The sequence below is a fragment of the Brugia malayi genome (genome assembly GCF_000002995.4).
Source record: "Brugia malayi strain FR3 genome assembly, contig: Bm_v4_Chr3_scaffold_001, whole genome shotgun sequence".
NCBI lineage: Eukaryota > Metazoa > Nematoda > Chromadorea > Rhabditida > Onchocercidae > Brugia > Brugia malayi.
This window is the reverse complement of record NW_025062477.1, coordinates 6564450-6577942: the sequence shown is the minus strand read 5'-3', so window position 1 is coordinate 6577942 and position 13493 is coordinate 6564450. Positions and strand designations below refer to the sequence as shown.

At 33.5% G+C, this 13493-nt stretch overlaps 1 protein-coding gene across 2 annotated transcripts; it reads right to left on the bottom strand.

Moving 5' to 3' along the window:
• Nucleotides 1–353: 353 nt before the first annotated feature.
• Bma-nab-1 (Uncharacterized protein) lies at nucleotides 354–8399 on the bottom strand (the record flags this gene model as incomplete). Of its 2 annotated transcripts, XM_043080193.1 has the most annotated exons (14): nucleotides 354–488; nucleotides 2625–2756; nucleotides 3161–3207; nucleotides 3399–3606; nucleotides 3773–3926; nucleotides 4081–4218; nucleotides 4469–4620; nucleotides 4734–4907; nucleotides 4987–5190; nucleotides 5267–5416; nucleotides 5613–5867; nucleotides 6447–6636; nucleotides 6760–6857; nucleotides 8205–8399. In XM_043080193.1, 14 exons carry the CDS (start codon nucleotides 8397–8399, stop codon nucleotides 354–356), a joined length of 2232 nt encoding a protein of 743 aa, XP_042936127.1. The 2 variants fall into 2 exon arrangements, with proteins under 2 accessions (XP_042936127.1, XP_042936126.1); XM_043080192.1 differs by lacking the exons at nucleotides 6447–6636; nucleotides 6760–6857 and having other exon boundaries at nucleotides 2625–2765.
• Between the last annotated feature and the right edge of the window lie 5094 nt (nucleotides 8400–13493).

Sequence of the window (13493 nt, the reverse complement as noted above, 5' to 3'; positions counted from 1 at the left end):
ACCAAAAACTATCATGTTTTGACAATTAGTTTAAAAAAAGCAATTAAATTTAACCGCTTCGCATTTTTAAGGAGATAAAGTTTATTCACCATTTTAACTAATTCTTTTCTAGTAGATTGCTTAGAGCATATAGATTGGTGATGCGATGTACAATCATATAAATAAATGAATTTTTATAAATAAATGAGCACCAGTGCTCCCACCCAATAAAGTACAGACAAATCAATGTTAGATATATTATATATTGATGCAATGTTGCGCTCAGGCTTATTTCATAAAAATAGAGAACAGAAGAAAGATTGCTTCCTCAAATCCATCTTTGAGAGATGTATTATGTTAGACTTATAAATTAATTAATGTACTGGCGCAACTGTCCTTAATCTACTTTCCTTCTCCAGCTGTTTTCGTTCACGTTCAATTTTCGACTTAATAGCTTTGATCTTTTTCTTGATTACAGCACGATCAGAATGATTCTGAATACCCATTGCCTGAAACAATAATACTGCGAGAGAAATTTTGGACGATAATTAAAATTAAATCTCCTAAATTAATTTTCTTTTTCGATGCATTCATTGCATACAAGTATGCATTTTTCTGATAACCTGTATGCAATGAATGCATCAGCACATTTCACAGGAAATACTAACTAATATACGCTTCTATTATTATTATTATTTTTTTTAAATAATATCAATCTCGCTTATTACATAAAGATTATTACTTCATCGTATAAAAATCGCTCATTTTGTTTTGAAAAAAATTTTATTTCTAGAACAAAACACTATCCAGCTATTTCATAACCATTTTGACGTGATTGAATTCTAATTAAAAATAATGAGTAAAGAGCGGCAACATTATCGTACGAATGTTGTGAAGGAAAAAATAAATATTTTGAAAACAAACACTTTCAGTTTGCGTCATTCTTTTCATTTAAATTGGAATTCATTAAAAAATTTGTAGTAATTTATAACAATGCCATCAGGTTTTAATTTAAATGTTTAGATGAAGCCTTCGTTAGTAATTAATGATGAGAATAATTGCGATTTCTCTATTTTAGAATAAGAATGTTTCTATGGTTACAGTAAAGAAAATCCCCAATCCAAAAACTGATATCAAGTGCATACGGCAGACTCATAATATGAGTCATATTAAATCAAAAAATTGGAAATATGGATAAATTCATAAATTGACTTGAGAGATATGCTTGGAAATGTAGAAATCGATATGAATTGAACCCGAATAGACAATAGATTTTACACTGAAGCCATTCATGAAAATGCTTGAAAATCCGCATTATTCAGAGAAACAGATTATGATACCATAATTGACTCTTCCTCACAATATCACAGTACAAATGTTGATAGCAGAATTTTTCCACATTTTGTATTACGAAAAATTACAGCATTTCCAAGTAGATTTAGACTGACAGGTAAAAAATCAATCATAAATATATTGTTGCAGTGCATATGCAAATTTCATCAGAGTTCTAATTTTATGAGTAGTTTTTGATTTTAGTTTAATTAACTTCTTAAACTAATTTATTGGGTTAAGTTTCTAATCATGCTTAACAGTACGTATGAAAAGCTTTTTTCTTGCGGAAATCTCTTTACATGAGTAAGAAACTTAAATTTTGAGATGTATTGCCTTGGAATTCCCATTTGCCCTTCAACATTCAGTTTCCTCTATTCACAATGATTTGATGAAAGAGAGACAAAAGTTTTAAATGACCACACAAGTAGTGCGCGATACTTTTTTTAGAATGATTAATAGATGTTACAAACGAGATGTCATGCACCGAGATCAAAATCATACTACATTAGAAACATATCATCAACATCTCTGCAGTTCTTCACAGTTTTTGCAAAATTAATGTCATTTTCAATGGTAAAGAGACTACTATTTTGCTAACTTCAAATAGTGAAATTATCATTTTTCAAATATAACAAGCTTATCTTCCCAAACAACTTTTAATACCATTTAATTCATTATTGTCCCAACTTATCAAATAGACAATTCATTAAAAAGAGTTTCAAATATTTGTAAAAAGGATATCTAAAAATAAAATAAAATTTGAAGTCGGATGCAAAAAAGTTTTAGAAGTGTACAAAAAACACGGAACAAAGATGAAATTTTAGAGTGTAAAACAAGAAAACGGAAATAATAAAATAATAAATTTCGACTACGAATGTGATAAATGACCACTGAACACAAGTGGCGACAGTTTCACACTGTTGATAAATCTTTTTTTCCTTGACCCTACCGAGATGATGCATCATAAAAAATGAAGTTAAAAAAAGGACTACTTAGTGTTATTGAGGACTATAACTACGCCTCGGACTGAAGTTTAAAATGAAATATATAAATCAAAATCAATATGTATATAAATGATAAATTATTTCGAAACGAAAAAATAATTAAAATAAGCTAGGTGAGGAAGGAATTGGATAACAGTTGCAAACGCCACTGTTATTATTACTTTTAAAAAAGTTCAGGGAAATTCAAACCTCGATATATTTTCTGTGAAATGGCGCTCAGTTGTATTTTTAGTCCGAACATTGCTTTTTTTAGCCAAGAAACTGTCTCAAGAGAAGTTAGTTCTTTCAACAAATTACAGCTGAAATTACCTTCAACTTGTTCCCATCCAAGTCCAGAAATTTGGTACCATTAACTTGATTAACGGTAAATTCAGGAATGTACTTATCCAAACCCATTTGAATCAATAGCTGACAAACATCATCACATGTCCAATGCAGCACCTGGAGCCCCTTAATGATATTTACATTTATCAAATTTTGTTGTATATCGCCTTGACTTTTATTTTTTTATTCATTATTATTACTTCTGCTTGTGAAACTCAACTTTCTGTTATTCTTCATAACATTTTACAAAAATCTATTGAAGCGCAGCAGCGTTTATATGGCAGTAATACTAATATATCCATTAAGGCTAACTTACTTAAACTTCTGTACCCAATTTCCCCCATTTTCTAACCTTAAAAAATTTTTATAAATAGGTGATTTCAAGGCATCTTAGAATGATTGCTAAATAAATTATACGAAGTGATACGTATCAAAAAAAAAAATTTTGTCTTTCGATTTTTTTTTTTTTTGACTTCAACTCATCCAATTTAATTTGCTATACAAATACAATTGCAAATTACCTGAATAGACTGAAACGTATCGCGCCAGAATTCATGCTCCGCTGAAACTACAATTTTGATTTAATATCAAGGAACTGAGTAACCTTTTTCCTTCATCTTAATATCATTTCATTCATTTTTCAACCAAACTCATTACAATTAGTATTGATTTATGCAAAGCAGCTTTTGGAAACTTCTCCTGCAGCCAATAATTGTTTTTAAATATTAAATATTTTATATATATATATATAAAAGTTACTTGTGATATAACGCCTCCTTAACGGGAATAATATTCTACGATGAGCGAATTTATGAAGCACAGCTGGACTAGCTGGTTCCGAGATCCGTGGTATCGGGCTGTCACGCGATGATTTCTGCTCATCAGATGCGTCATCTGCAGCACTTTCACAAGCGCTCTCTGTACCAGTAACACGACGATATACTGATGTCGATGCTGATTTACCAGGCTGGAATATTGAAGTGATCCAAGGAGAGATGTATGTAACGGATAGGTATAACCACAAGTTGACAACACCTTTTTTCTACCAATCCATGTTTTTTTTTTTTTTTTTTTCATCAACTACCAGTCACTCTAAACTCTGAAACAAAGAATACCCAAATATGAAATATTACCAAACTGGAGGTCTTAATAGCGAGGATTTTGGAAGATTTTGTAGAGTCATGGTCCATTGGGCATGTAGGTTTATAGGCTAAAGCCGGACTGACATCTCGAGCTGCTAACTGCTCTTTCAGTTCCGATAATTCACCTTCCATCACAGTCGTTCGTCTGAAATACTTTTCTTCCCATTTACACATTTATATGGTTTTTTTTTCTGTTTTCTGATCTAATTCGTCTTAGTCAGTAGATGCATATAAAAGGATGAGGCCAATGAGGCATATTATCCGATTAAAGTAGAATAGTATTTAAGAAAGATGCATACCTCTGTGCCATCTCATCAAGTCTTCTTTCTAATTCTTCAATACGTTCCTTAAGCTGACTCACTAGAGCACTATAGTGAGCATCCTTTTGGCGCAACTGATCCACGTGCGCTTCTTCGCGTTCCAACAGTTCTTTTTCTCTGTGAATTAAAATTAAGTAAATGATGCCAAGAACCTCAAAAACTGCTATATATTAAATGCTTCTTCTTTCGAGCTTACTGGAATGTTAGTTTTCCTAAGATTAAATATCATGAACTATATAGGCTTGCCTGTTCTTTATCTTTACACCACTCCTTGACTACTGCAATTTAATAACTAATTTAAATTCTATACATGTAAGTTAATAATTGTTTACATCAAATTCACAATCACAAAATCTATAAAACTAACCTTTCCTGATAACTTCGCAAAAGTTGATTTGCTTGCTCATATTTACTTTCAAGCATGGCATAGTGAGCCCTCGAACTTTCCAAGATCTCTTTCATCTGGTCAGCTTTTTTTTGTGATTCACTAAGCTCCACTTCAAGATCATCTATGCGTTTCTGAAGCATCAAACATCTTATAATGTCTAAGTTTGTCTGTTAGCAAGAAATAATATATAATATAATATTTTTGCAACATATCAAAACAAATTATAAGGTAAAAAGATCGACACCCTAATTTTCCGTTCTTCCTTCAAAATTGTCGGTTCTTCACTGTCATCACTATCAGCTTCATCCTCTTCTAACTCTTCTGCTTCTCGGAATCGATCTGCCTCCAATGACTGCCTGATGAGCTGTGCAACTTCACTCTCCTCCAAATTGTCCTCTCGACCTATTGTAAAGACTACCTGAAATAATACTCATTCCAAAAACAACCACTAAAATACAACTAAATAGAACACAACATGATGTATACGAAATGCTAACCTCACTTCCAGTAGCTCGTAGAGTTTCAGCAGCGAAAATTTGGCTTACACCCACCAGACTGACTCCATCAACACTTACAATCTGATCACAGACTCGAATTTGGCCGTTACGATGAACCGCTCCACCAGGCGTTATACTCTTCACAAATATTCCCAACTTTTCGAGACCAGAATCAGCGCCCACTCCCATACCGATAATAGACACCTGTATAGAAAAACCCAAGTAAAAAAAAACCAAGACAATTCTAAATCTTAAACAATATATCGATAATAAATTATACCCCCAGCCCTTCAGCGCCTTTCTTCAGATGAACATCGAATATTTGCATTTTATCAAGGCGTCGTTCCAGTTCGTATTCAGCGCATGATGCTACCGGATCAATCTCGTCGTTTCGACGGTCGTAATCTATGATGCTATGTGTCGAGAAAACCTAAAACTATAAATGCTAAATATAGAAATACTAGAATATATAGGTATATTTGACATTAATTTGCACATCTTGTTCTTTTTCGCTATTATGACTGCCAAACATATGGATAAGCTGTTTTTCGTATATGAAGTGAATTGCTTCCTATTCTCATCAAAACCTGAAATAAACCTGATTCCTTCCACACAAAAACAGTAACCTTGATCGGAGCAGTACTGAATGAGACTTTTCGACCAACAACATCGAATTCGGGTGAAAGTCCTCGTATCACTTCTGCAACTCCCGATAAATCGCCATTTGAACCATTTCTCATACCAGAAGAGCATTCTTCCAATAATACATTAAAGCCGGTTGTGTTTCCAACTTCAACGACATTTCCTTGCAACAGATCATCATCATTCTTCTCTGGTTTACGTTTTACAAGCGCATACGTAGTGTGCTTCACAGCTTGTTCCTAAAAAGTATTTTGGATAGGATACATCAAAAACTGTTGATCGAATATCATTCACTATGAATTCAGAACTTAATTGCCTCAAATCACTTTAAAAGATCTGTGCAGAAGCTTCCCTAGAACGGCGTAAATGGTATTGAAGTTTAAAAACACATTTTGAAATGTTAGCTGATATATTTGATTTTTTAACTAGGAAACTATGATGGAAATAATAAAAATAGGCCAAATTTCGATAGAAAAAAGATTATCAGTTAGTAAAAAGTTAGTAAACATAGGTTATCAGTTAGTAAAAAAAAAAAAACAGTTGTAGACTTCTTTTTCTTATGAAGATTTTATGAAGAAATCGTTCTTAAATCTGTAGAAAGTTTTCATGATGAAAGCTTCATCTAGCAAACAAGCATTAGTTGGCTTTACGTCAGCTTAAGCATTTGAACGTTGGCGAACTTAATTCGAAATCCGAAAACCAAAATTTTGACAAATGAATAGGCTGGTATTTTATTATTGGAGAACAAATAAGCGAATTTTTTTTCACTTGATATGTTTATCGCTTTGAAAGGAAAAATAAACAGTTTATTTCTTCACCTTATCATTTTCATCCTCTGCTACTAGATTAATCGCATCGGCGTTTTCAATGCTATCACTATCACATGCTTCATTCGTGGATAGGCTTTCTAAGCCACCAAATCGCCGTTTATAGAATGAGGGGTCACGCCAATAAGGTTCATAATTGGCCTTTTTGGTAGCTACTGAATCCAATGCGGACATTGGAGAACTGTAAAGTAGTATTTTATGTGAGAAAATTTTAAATAAGAGCAACAGACCAATTCCTGGGAAATAAGTAAATAATAATGGAAATAAGTTAATAAGAAAGCAAACAGAATGATAGTCTGATTACCTTAAAGAGTCAACCCCGTTAATTCTTGTAGCCAGAGTGGAATGTGTTGTAGATAAGCGATCCAAATCAGATGCTAATTCCGAAAAATTGTGCGTAACCTGAAATTTATTACTAAGTAAGTAAGGTAAGATTAATAGGAGTGCGGCTGTCATTAATAAAAGTCATTAGTAGCAGTATAGCAGGGTTATGTTGACCATTTTGTTTTTCAAAGAATAGCACTGGTAGCGATGAAAATGAAGTAAAAGTAGAAAAATGGATGAGATTTAGCTGTGAGAGTACGCATGCCTTAGGCAACATAATTAGAGCTAAAGCATAAAGCAGATAATAAGGGTCAGCTGATAATAGCCAATGCTAAAATGTAGCAGCATTAGTAGTGAAAAGAGAGGACGATGATGTGCTGTGAAGAATGTAGTTTTTATATGAATCGAAGTTGGAAGAGGAGGGTGGCAGTTCGATTGCATATTCCTACTGGGAACAACCAATAATCCCTCATGGTAGTCACCCAGAAGTGAAAGGAATAGGAAGCTCTCAAAAACTTCCTATCAATCAATCTTTGCATAAATTGGGATGTAAACACCTGTTCTTTAGTAGGTTTGAAAGAATTCTGGATTATTTAACCAAAATTAGCCTGAATTCGAGAAGAATTTCGATGATAGCTTGATGAGCTTTGAGATGATATAAGGTGCAACTTGGAGACTGTTCTGACTTTTGACTTTTTCTAAATTTCTCTTACTCAATCATGCAAATAATATCATAGGAAAATTCTCAAATAAAAAGAAAACTCTCAAATACATTACCGTATTGTAGTTTTCGCGCATTCAATTAAAATTGCAGCGCTTTTTGTTGATAGATTTAGATTAGAACAGTGTTTAGTAGCAAAAAAGATAAGTGAGTTGAGAACATTAATGACAAAGCGATCAGTGGGAATAATTGTTAAAGAGAAATAGGGTCAACTGGATCTACATACAGTGTATGGATTGACCAGTAGTTTCCACTATTTCCTTCATCTCATCAATTTAAAGAAAGAAATAAAGATCAAATAAGGAAATCTCTTTTCTTCCTTTTCCTCATCCCGGATTACTCAGAGTAAAGACATGAATATGATATTCAGGACCGGATAGGAATACTCCTGAATGATGGGAGTAATTCAGCAACATATTCTAATGTGCTTATTTGTGGCTTCACTATGATCAGGAATATACACGCTGCGCTTAACATATGGAATCAAAAAAATTCTGTTGATATAGACAAAAATAACATTTTTTATCAATTAAAAGCTTTGCATGATTAATGTCTAACAGCAAGAGGTTGAAATAATGTCAACAATTTTATGACTTCTTCATTTATTTCTAAATATTTTTTTTCAACTTAAATAATTAAACTATTACCAGTAGCCAATATCATAAATGGGATTGCCTATCTACTTCGTTTGCGAAAATTCGAACCTGTGATAATGGTGACGTTGGACATTGAGCGCTTGGCTTTGGCGGTAAGGGTGGAGGAGGTGGTCGAGACGTTCGGGATGAGAAGTAGTAAGGTGACTGTTCAGCTCGCTCCAACTTTTCGAATAGTGCCTTGGTGTGAGTGAACCTGGATCTTGCATCCTCGCACAAATCCAATTCTGGTGGTAATACTGACATTTTGGATAATTAGATAAATAACTTGAACAATTAAATAGAATTCAGTTGAGACTGGTGAAATTTATCTTCAAAGTCTCAAACTTCTGAAATTTGGGTTGAAATTAATAAGAGGAGAGCAGGATGGGGAATAGTAATATGATAGTATCAGTGATATAAGTAGTGGTAGAGTGATGCAATGATGATAGTAGTAGTGGCAACAGTGGTAATGGAAATTAAATTTGAGAACAAACTGTCGATGTGCAGTGATTGCTGCTGATGCTGAGAAGAGGTGAGATGTATGAGAAGGAACGAACGTATCGGGAAAGGAATGGGCGGGGGAGTTCTAGGTCAAGAGTGACAGTGTATGAAGGACGGCATTAGCAGCTACAGAATTGTTGCGGGTACGGACACGGATGTTGGCTGCTGTAGAGGGTAGACAAATCACGGGAAGGATAAAAGTAATGTAGGCGACCTGATGACCAATTTCAGACACATCGGTCAGTATACATCATAATAATATTTTACATGTAAGGGGGAGAGTAGAGATAAATAATAAATATTACTCTCTTCTGATCCTTTCACTTCTTTAATATACTACACAAGAAGGATCAATTGACCACTTTATAATAGCAGTGTAATTTCAAAACAAAAATGATACCGGAACTCAACAAAAAGAGTTCTCCCAATAAACAAGTAAGACTGCCTAATCACGAATGATATGGCAAATCTCAGATCGTAATCAAAATACAGTCGTTCTTATTTCGTCAATGCTTCGAATTTCTTGTCGTAAAATCAAAATTTCATTAATTCGTTCCCGTTGCATAAGGTATCTGTAAATAAGATTTATTTAAAATATCTCATATATGATAATAAATGAAAATTATTTCAAGAGGACTATCGAAATGCCTTCGATTGCCCTTCTCCCCTTCAATCGTCTCCTTTCTCCCTTTCTCTTGATATATTTATATATCAATAATTAATTATTGCGGGGAAACATGATAACCCATAGAATAGTGAAAAGTGACCTAATGGTAGGAACAGTTCGATAAAGAATGGTAAGGATGATATCATTGCTAAAAACAGTGCAACAATAGTACTATTTGACACTTTTAAAGAATATGCATTCTTGCATAAAAATGTGCAGAGATTTAGTTTTTTAATTTCTTACTACTACACAGATTCTCCTACAATTTTTCTGCTACTCGAATAAATGCATGCAAACGGATCCAGTCACATGCATCTCCGAACGTGCAGGCATGTTGATCGTTTCATTGCCGAAGATGTAAAAATTTAGGTAAACTTAACGATTAAATGACACTTAAAATTGATATCATCTCTATTACAAATAGACTTATCAAAGAGCACAAATAAAGTAGGTTCATCTCATCATCCGTAACGGAAGTACTAATGAAATTAGCAAGGAAAAAAGGCGAAAGTGGTCTTTCATTTCAAACGATTGACGTGAGGTGAAATGCTAGCAAGAATAAAGAATGCCAATTCTACCATACTACCTGAATTTAGAAATTTAGTAACGGATGAAAATTTGAAGAAGAGACAAACTGAGAGGTTATTTGATCCCAGACTGAAAGAAAATCTCTCCGGTAAATCATCAAAAAAGGATAAATGAGAATGGTACTGTTTCATATTAATTTAGCACTGAGGAAAGATTTCAGTAATATTGCAACAAACGAACCGTTCATCAATCAATTAACAGTGTACAAAGAAAGAAAAAATTGCAAAGTCGTTGTTGCTAAGTGAACAATACACGGTCAATGAACTTTAACCTTGAATTGATTCGCAATGGAAGTTCAAAAGTTTAGTTTTTGGTTAAAATGAGCATACTATACATTGAGTGTCTCATGAAGCAAAACAGAGAAAAATTAGCTTATTGACATATCCTATTAAAACCAATTTTGAGCAATTATTTCTCGAATTAGACCATCCCTATTCAACCAATAATTTAAACAACACTATTAAAGGGAAAGTTTTTAATAGTAAAAGGATAGTAAAGTCAAGGCTGAAAAAATGATGGGAATGGTTCCGGAAAACGAAACGATCCTTACTAAGAGACACTATATAGAAAGAATTATAGAAGAAATTTAATATCACTTTTCCCTTCTGAACTGAACCAAATCTATCCCAACCTCAAATTCAGTCTCAGTAGTAGTAATACAATATCACCATTCTGCATAGTCTGTTTTATTCAAATTGAAATGGACCCTCCTGTTAATAATGTCGCATGAAAGACATGATTTATTTTTCTCTTTCACTACTACTATTTGTGTGTGTGTGTGTGTATGTATGTGTGTGTATGTGTCTGTATATGTGTGGCATGTATGTATGTTGTATATAAGCGTATATGAACATGTGGGTATGTGTATATATATATATATATTTATTTATTTGTATCAGAGTGGCACCATTTCGTACTGGATCACTTAAAACTATGTGTGGAGAACTTCTGTTAATTTGGGAGGACTCAACTGGTTCAGTATAGGGGATTTTTCTGATTTCAATCTTATTGTATTTATTAGTGAGAGTAATTCGAATTGCTGCCAAAGAGAAGAAAAGAAGGACATGCATTCGAGCGCTCTTTCACGAGAATTCATGGACGGAATTCTCAAGAGCAGATCTCTCCGTACGAATTCCGAGATATTTCATGTGTAGCCTTGTCGTGTTTTTAAAAAGAACAAATCACGAAAGGGACCAGTCTGGGATTGATCAACAACTTCGTGGAATCTAACAGCAGGAAACATTCTGACCATGATACAGTTCTAACTGTGATCAAAGAGAGTAGATGATAAAACACGAGAGACAGAAATTAGTTTGTTCAACTAGCAAGATGACACGCATTCTAACTCGTTTAAAAGTGACAACAAACAGTTTGAGTCTGTCTCGACATGTGAGTTACATGTTGTATATAGGCAAGAAGTCTTGACCTCTAAAAACTAGCACAAATATGAGCCAAACTATGGTAACCAAGAGAGCCATTTAAGAATTGAATTGCAATACACCATCAAGCTTAACGATTTGCCGAACAGTCGAATTATGCTACTAGATTGACAAAATAAAAGTACCAAAGAGTAGGATATGAATATGGAATGGAATAGAGGGACTGGATAGTGATTGTGAAAATAAAAGAATGAATGAATAAAATGAACAGCTTGGACTTATGGAACAAGCACAACGGGCAGGCATTTATTCATTCATCCTATAACTAAGCCCGCACTACTACTCCTTCCAATGGTTAGTTGCTTGCTATTTTCCTGATCGATTTGTACACTGCCTGCCTGGGTAACATTCTTCGCATATTCAACAATGCTAATTTCTTGTTATAATGGCCAGTGGCCTTTAGTGCACAATTACTAGCCAATATAAGCAATCTACAACCATAAAGACTGCTTGTATACTGACCAGAAGTTGGGATTCTTGGCAATGTCTCCCAAAGTAATAGCTCTGAATAACAATATAATGAAATATGTCCTCAACACAAAATACAATCACTCTGGTATGTCGAGCTCCTACTAAAAAACAATGATCGATTTCGGATTTCCGGTAGCCCGACTAATTGCAGTTGGAAAGTAAAGTCACACTGTTAATATCTGATGATGCCAAAGTATGTGTTTGATGAAGTATTTTTAACCGATTTGAACAAGACTGCGACGGATGTATTATATGTGGTAGTTTAACCTTCTTCCGGCACTATGTGACGTATTTATACATTCATCTACCCTTCTTTTTACCTGCCCTGAACCGGGAAATGAGCTACATCAAATGAACGAACAACTCCAGTAATTTTCAATTCGAAAAGACAAGTTTTAATTAGAGATTTCCTGAAAGCTCTTTCCACTGGAAAATAACCAGCCCTTGTTCCGTGTTTTTTGATACACACACTCCTCCATCAATCTCACTGAAAAATCTTCACATTTTGAAATGTAGTGAGAACACACACTCTGAGATACTTTCTATCAACTGTCATTGATGTATGTTCTTTTGATATCGACAGATCAACTATGTCACACAACAAAACACAAACGTACATTGTGATCAAAACTTCGCTCTTCACTTCACCTCATTAATATTATTTTAGTACTGTCTCAGGAAAATGATTCTTACCATTTAGAGAAAATTGATTCCATTCTTATTTGACATAAATGACAGGAGGTAAGATAATATGTTAGTAGCTCATAGGAAAGAAGCTCGGATCTTGGCAATCTTAATTATATTATTTTAGTACCATCTCAAGAAATGCAGCTCATATGATCTCAAGAAATTATAATATGACTAGAATTTCATAAAACACTAGATTAAATAGCTTATTACTTATGGAAAGCTATACAGTTTACTTTCAAATTGAATTGAACTGAAACACCATTATTTAAAAGTAAAATATCTATTAAATTTGAAATAATTAAAGCTCATTTTAATAATCTGAATGAAATTCCATACTTCTTATGACTTTTTCTATACAAACTGAGCAGTTCAATTAAATAAAGAATAAAAGAAACTAGCTGAAATGAAATGAGGAAATGATGTAGAGAGGTGGCAGAAAGGGTCTGATTTATTGCATCCATAACAGGGAATGGCAGAACAAAAAGATCTATTTTTCCTGTTTGCCTTCCCAAGAAATACACCTCTCATTTCTTCTCTTCTTTTAATCTATGATTCTAGGTTAATTAACATTCCGAGAATAGATCATTTTGTAATTCTCCATATTTGATTTTCATCCAGACTTAAAAGAATTTTACAGTAGGGAAGAGGTATTAAACCTGTATTCTCTCAACCAATACCACTATTACATTACAAGTGTATCATAAATTTATGGAAATGGAGTTTGTAAAGAAAAGAGATTATAAGGACTTGATAGGATTTACAGACGGACTATAAATGCAAAGAAAAGCGAGGCTAGTGATCAATAATGTAAGCGTATGACGAGATGCATGCGACGGAAGTTGCAGCGTCTGCATATGAATTGTATAATCACTATATTTAGTATTTTTTTTTTCTAATAGATATATATATCCGGGGAGAGAGAAAGAGAAAGAAATAAATGGAGGAAAAAAGAAGGAATTAATTTTTCACTTCAGTATTCCTACAGAAAATCATTTTAGTGCA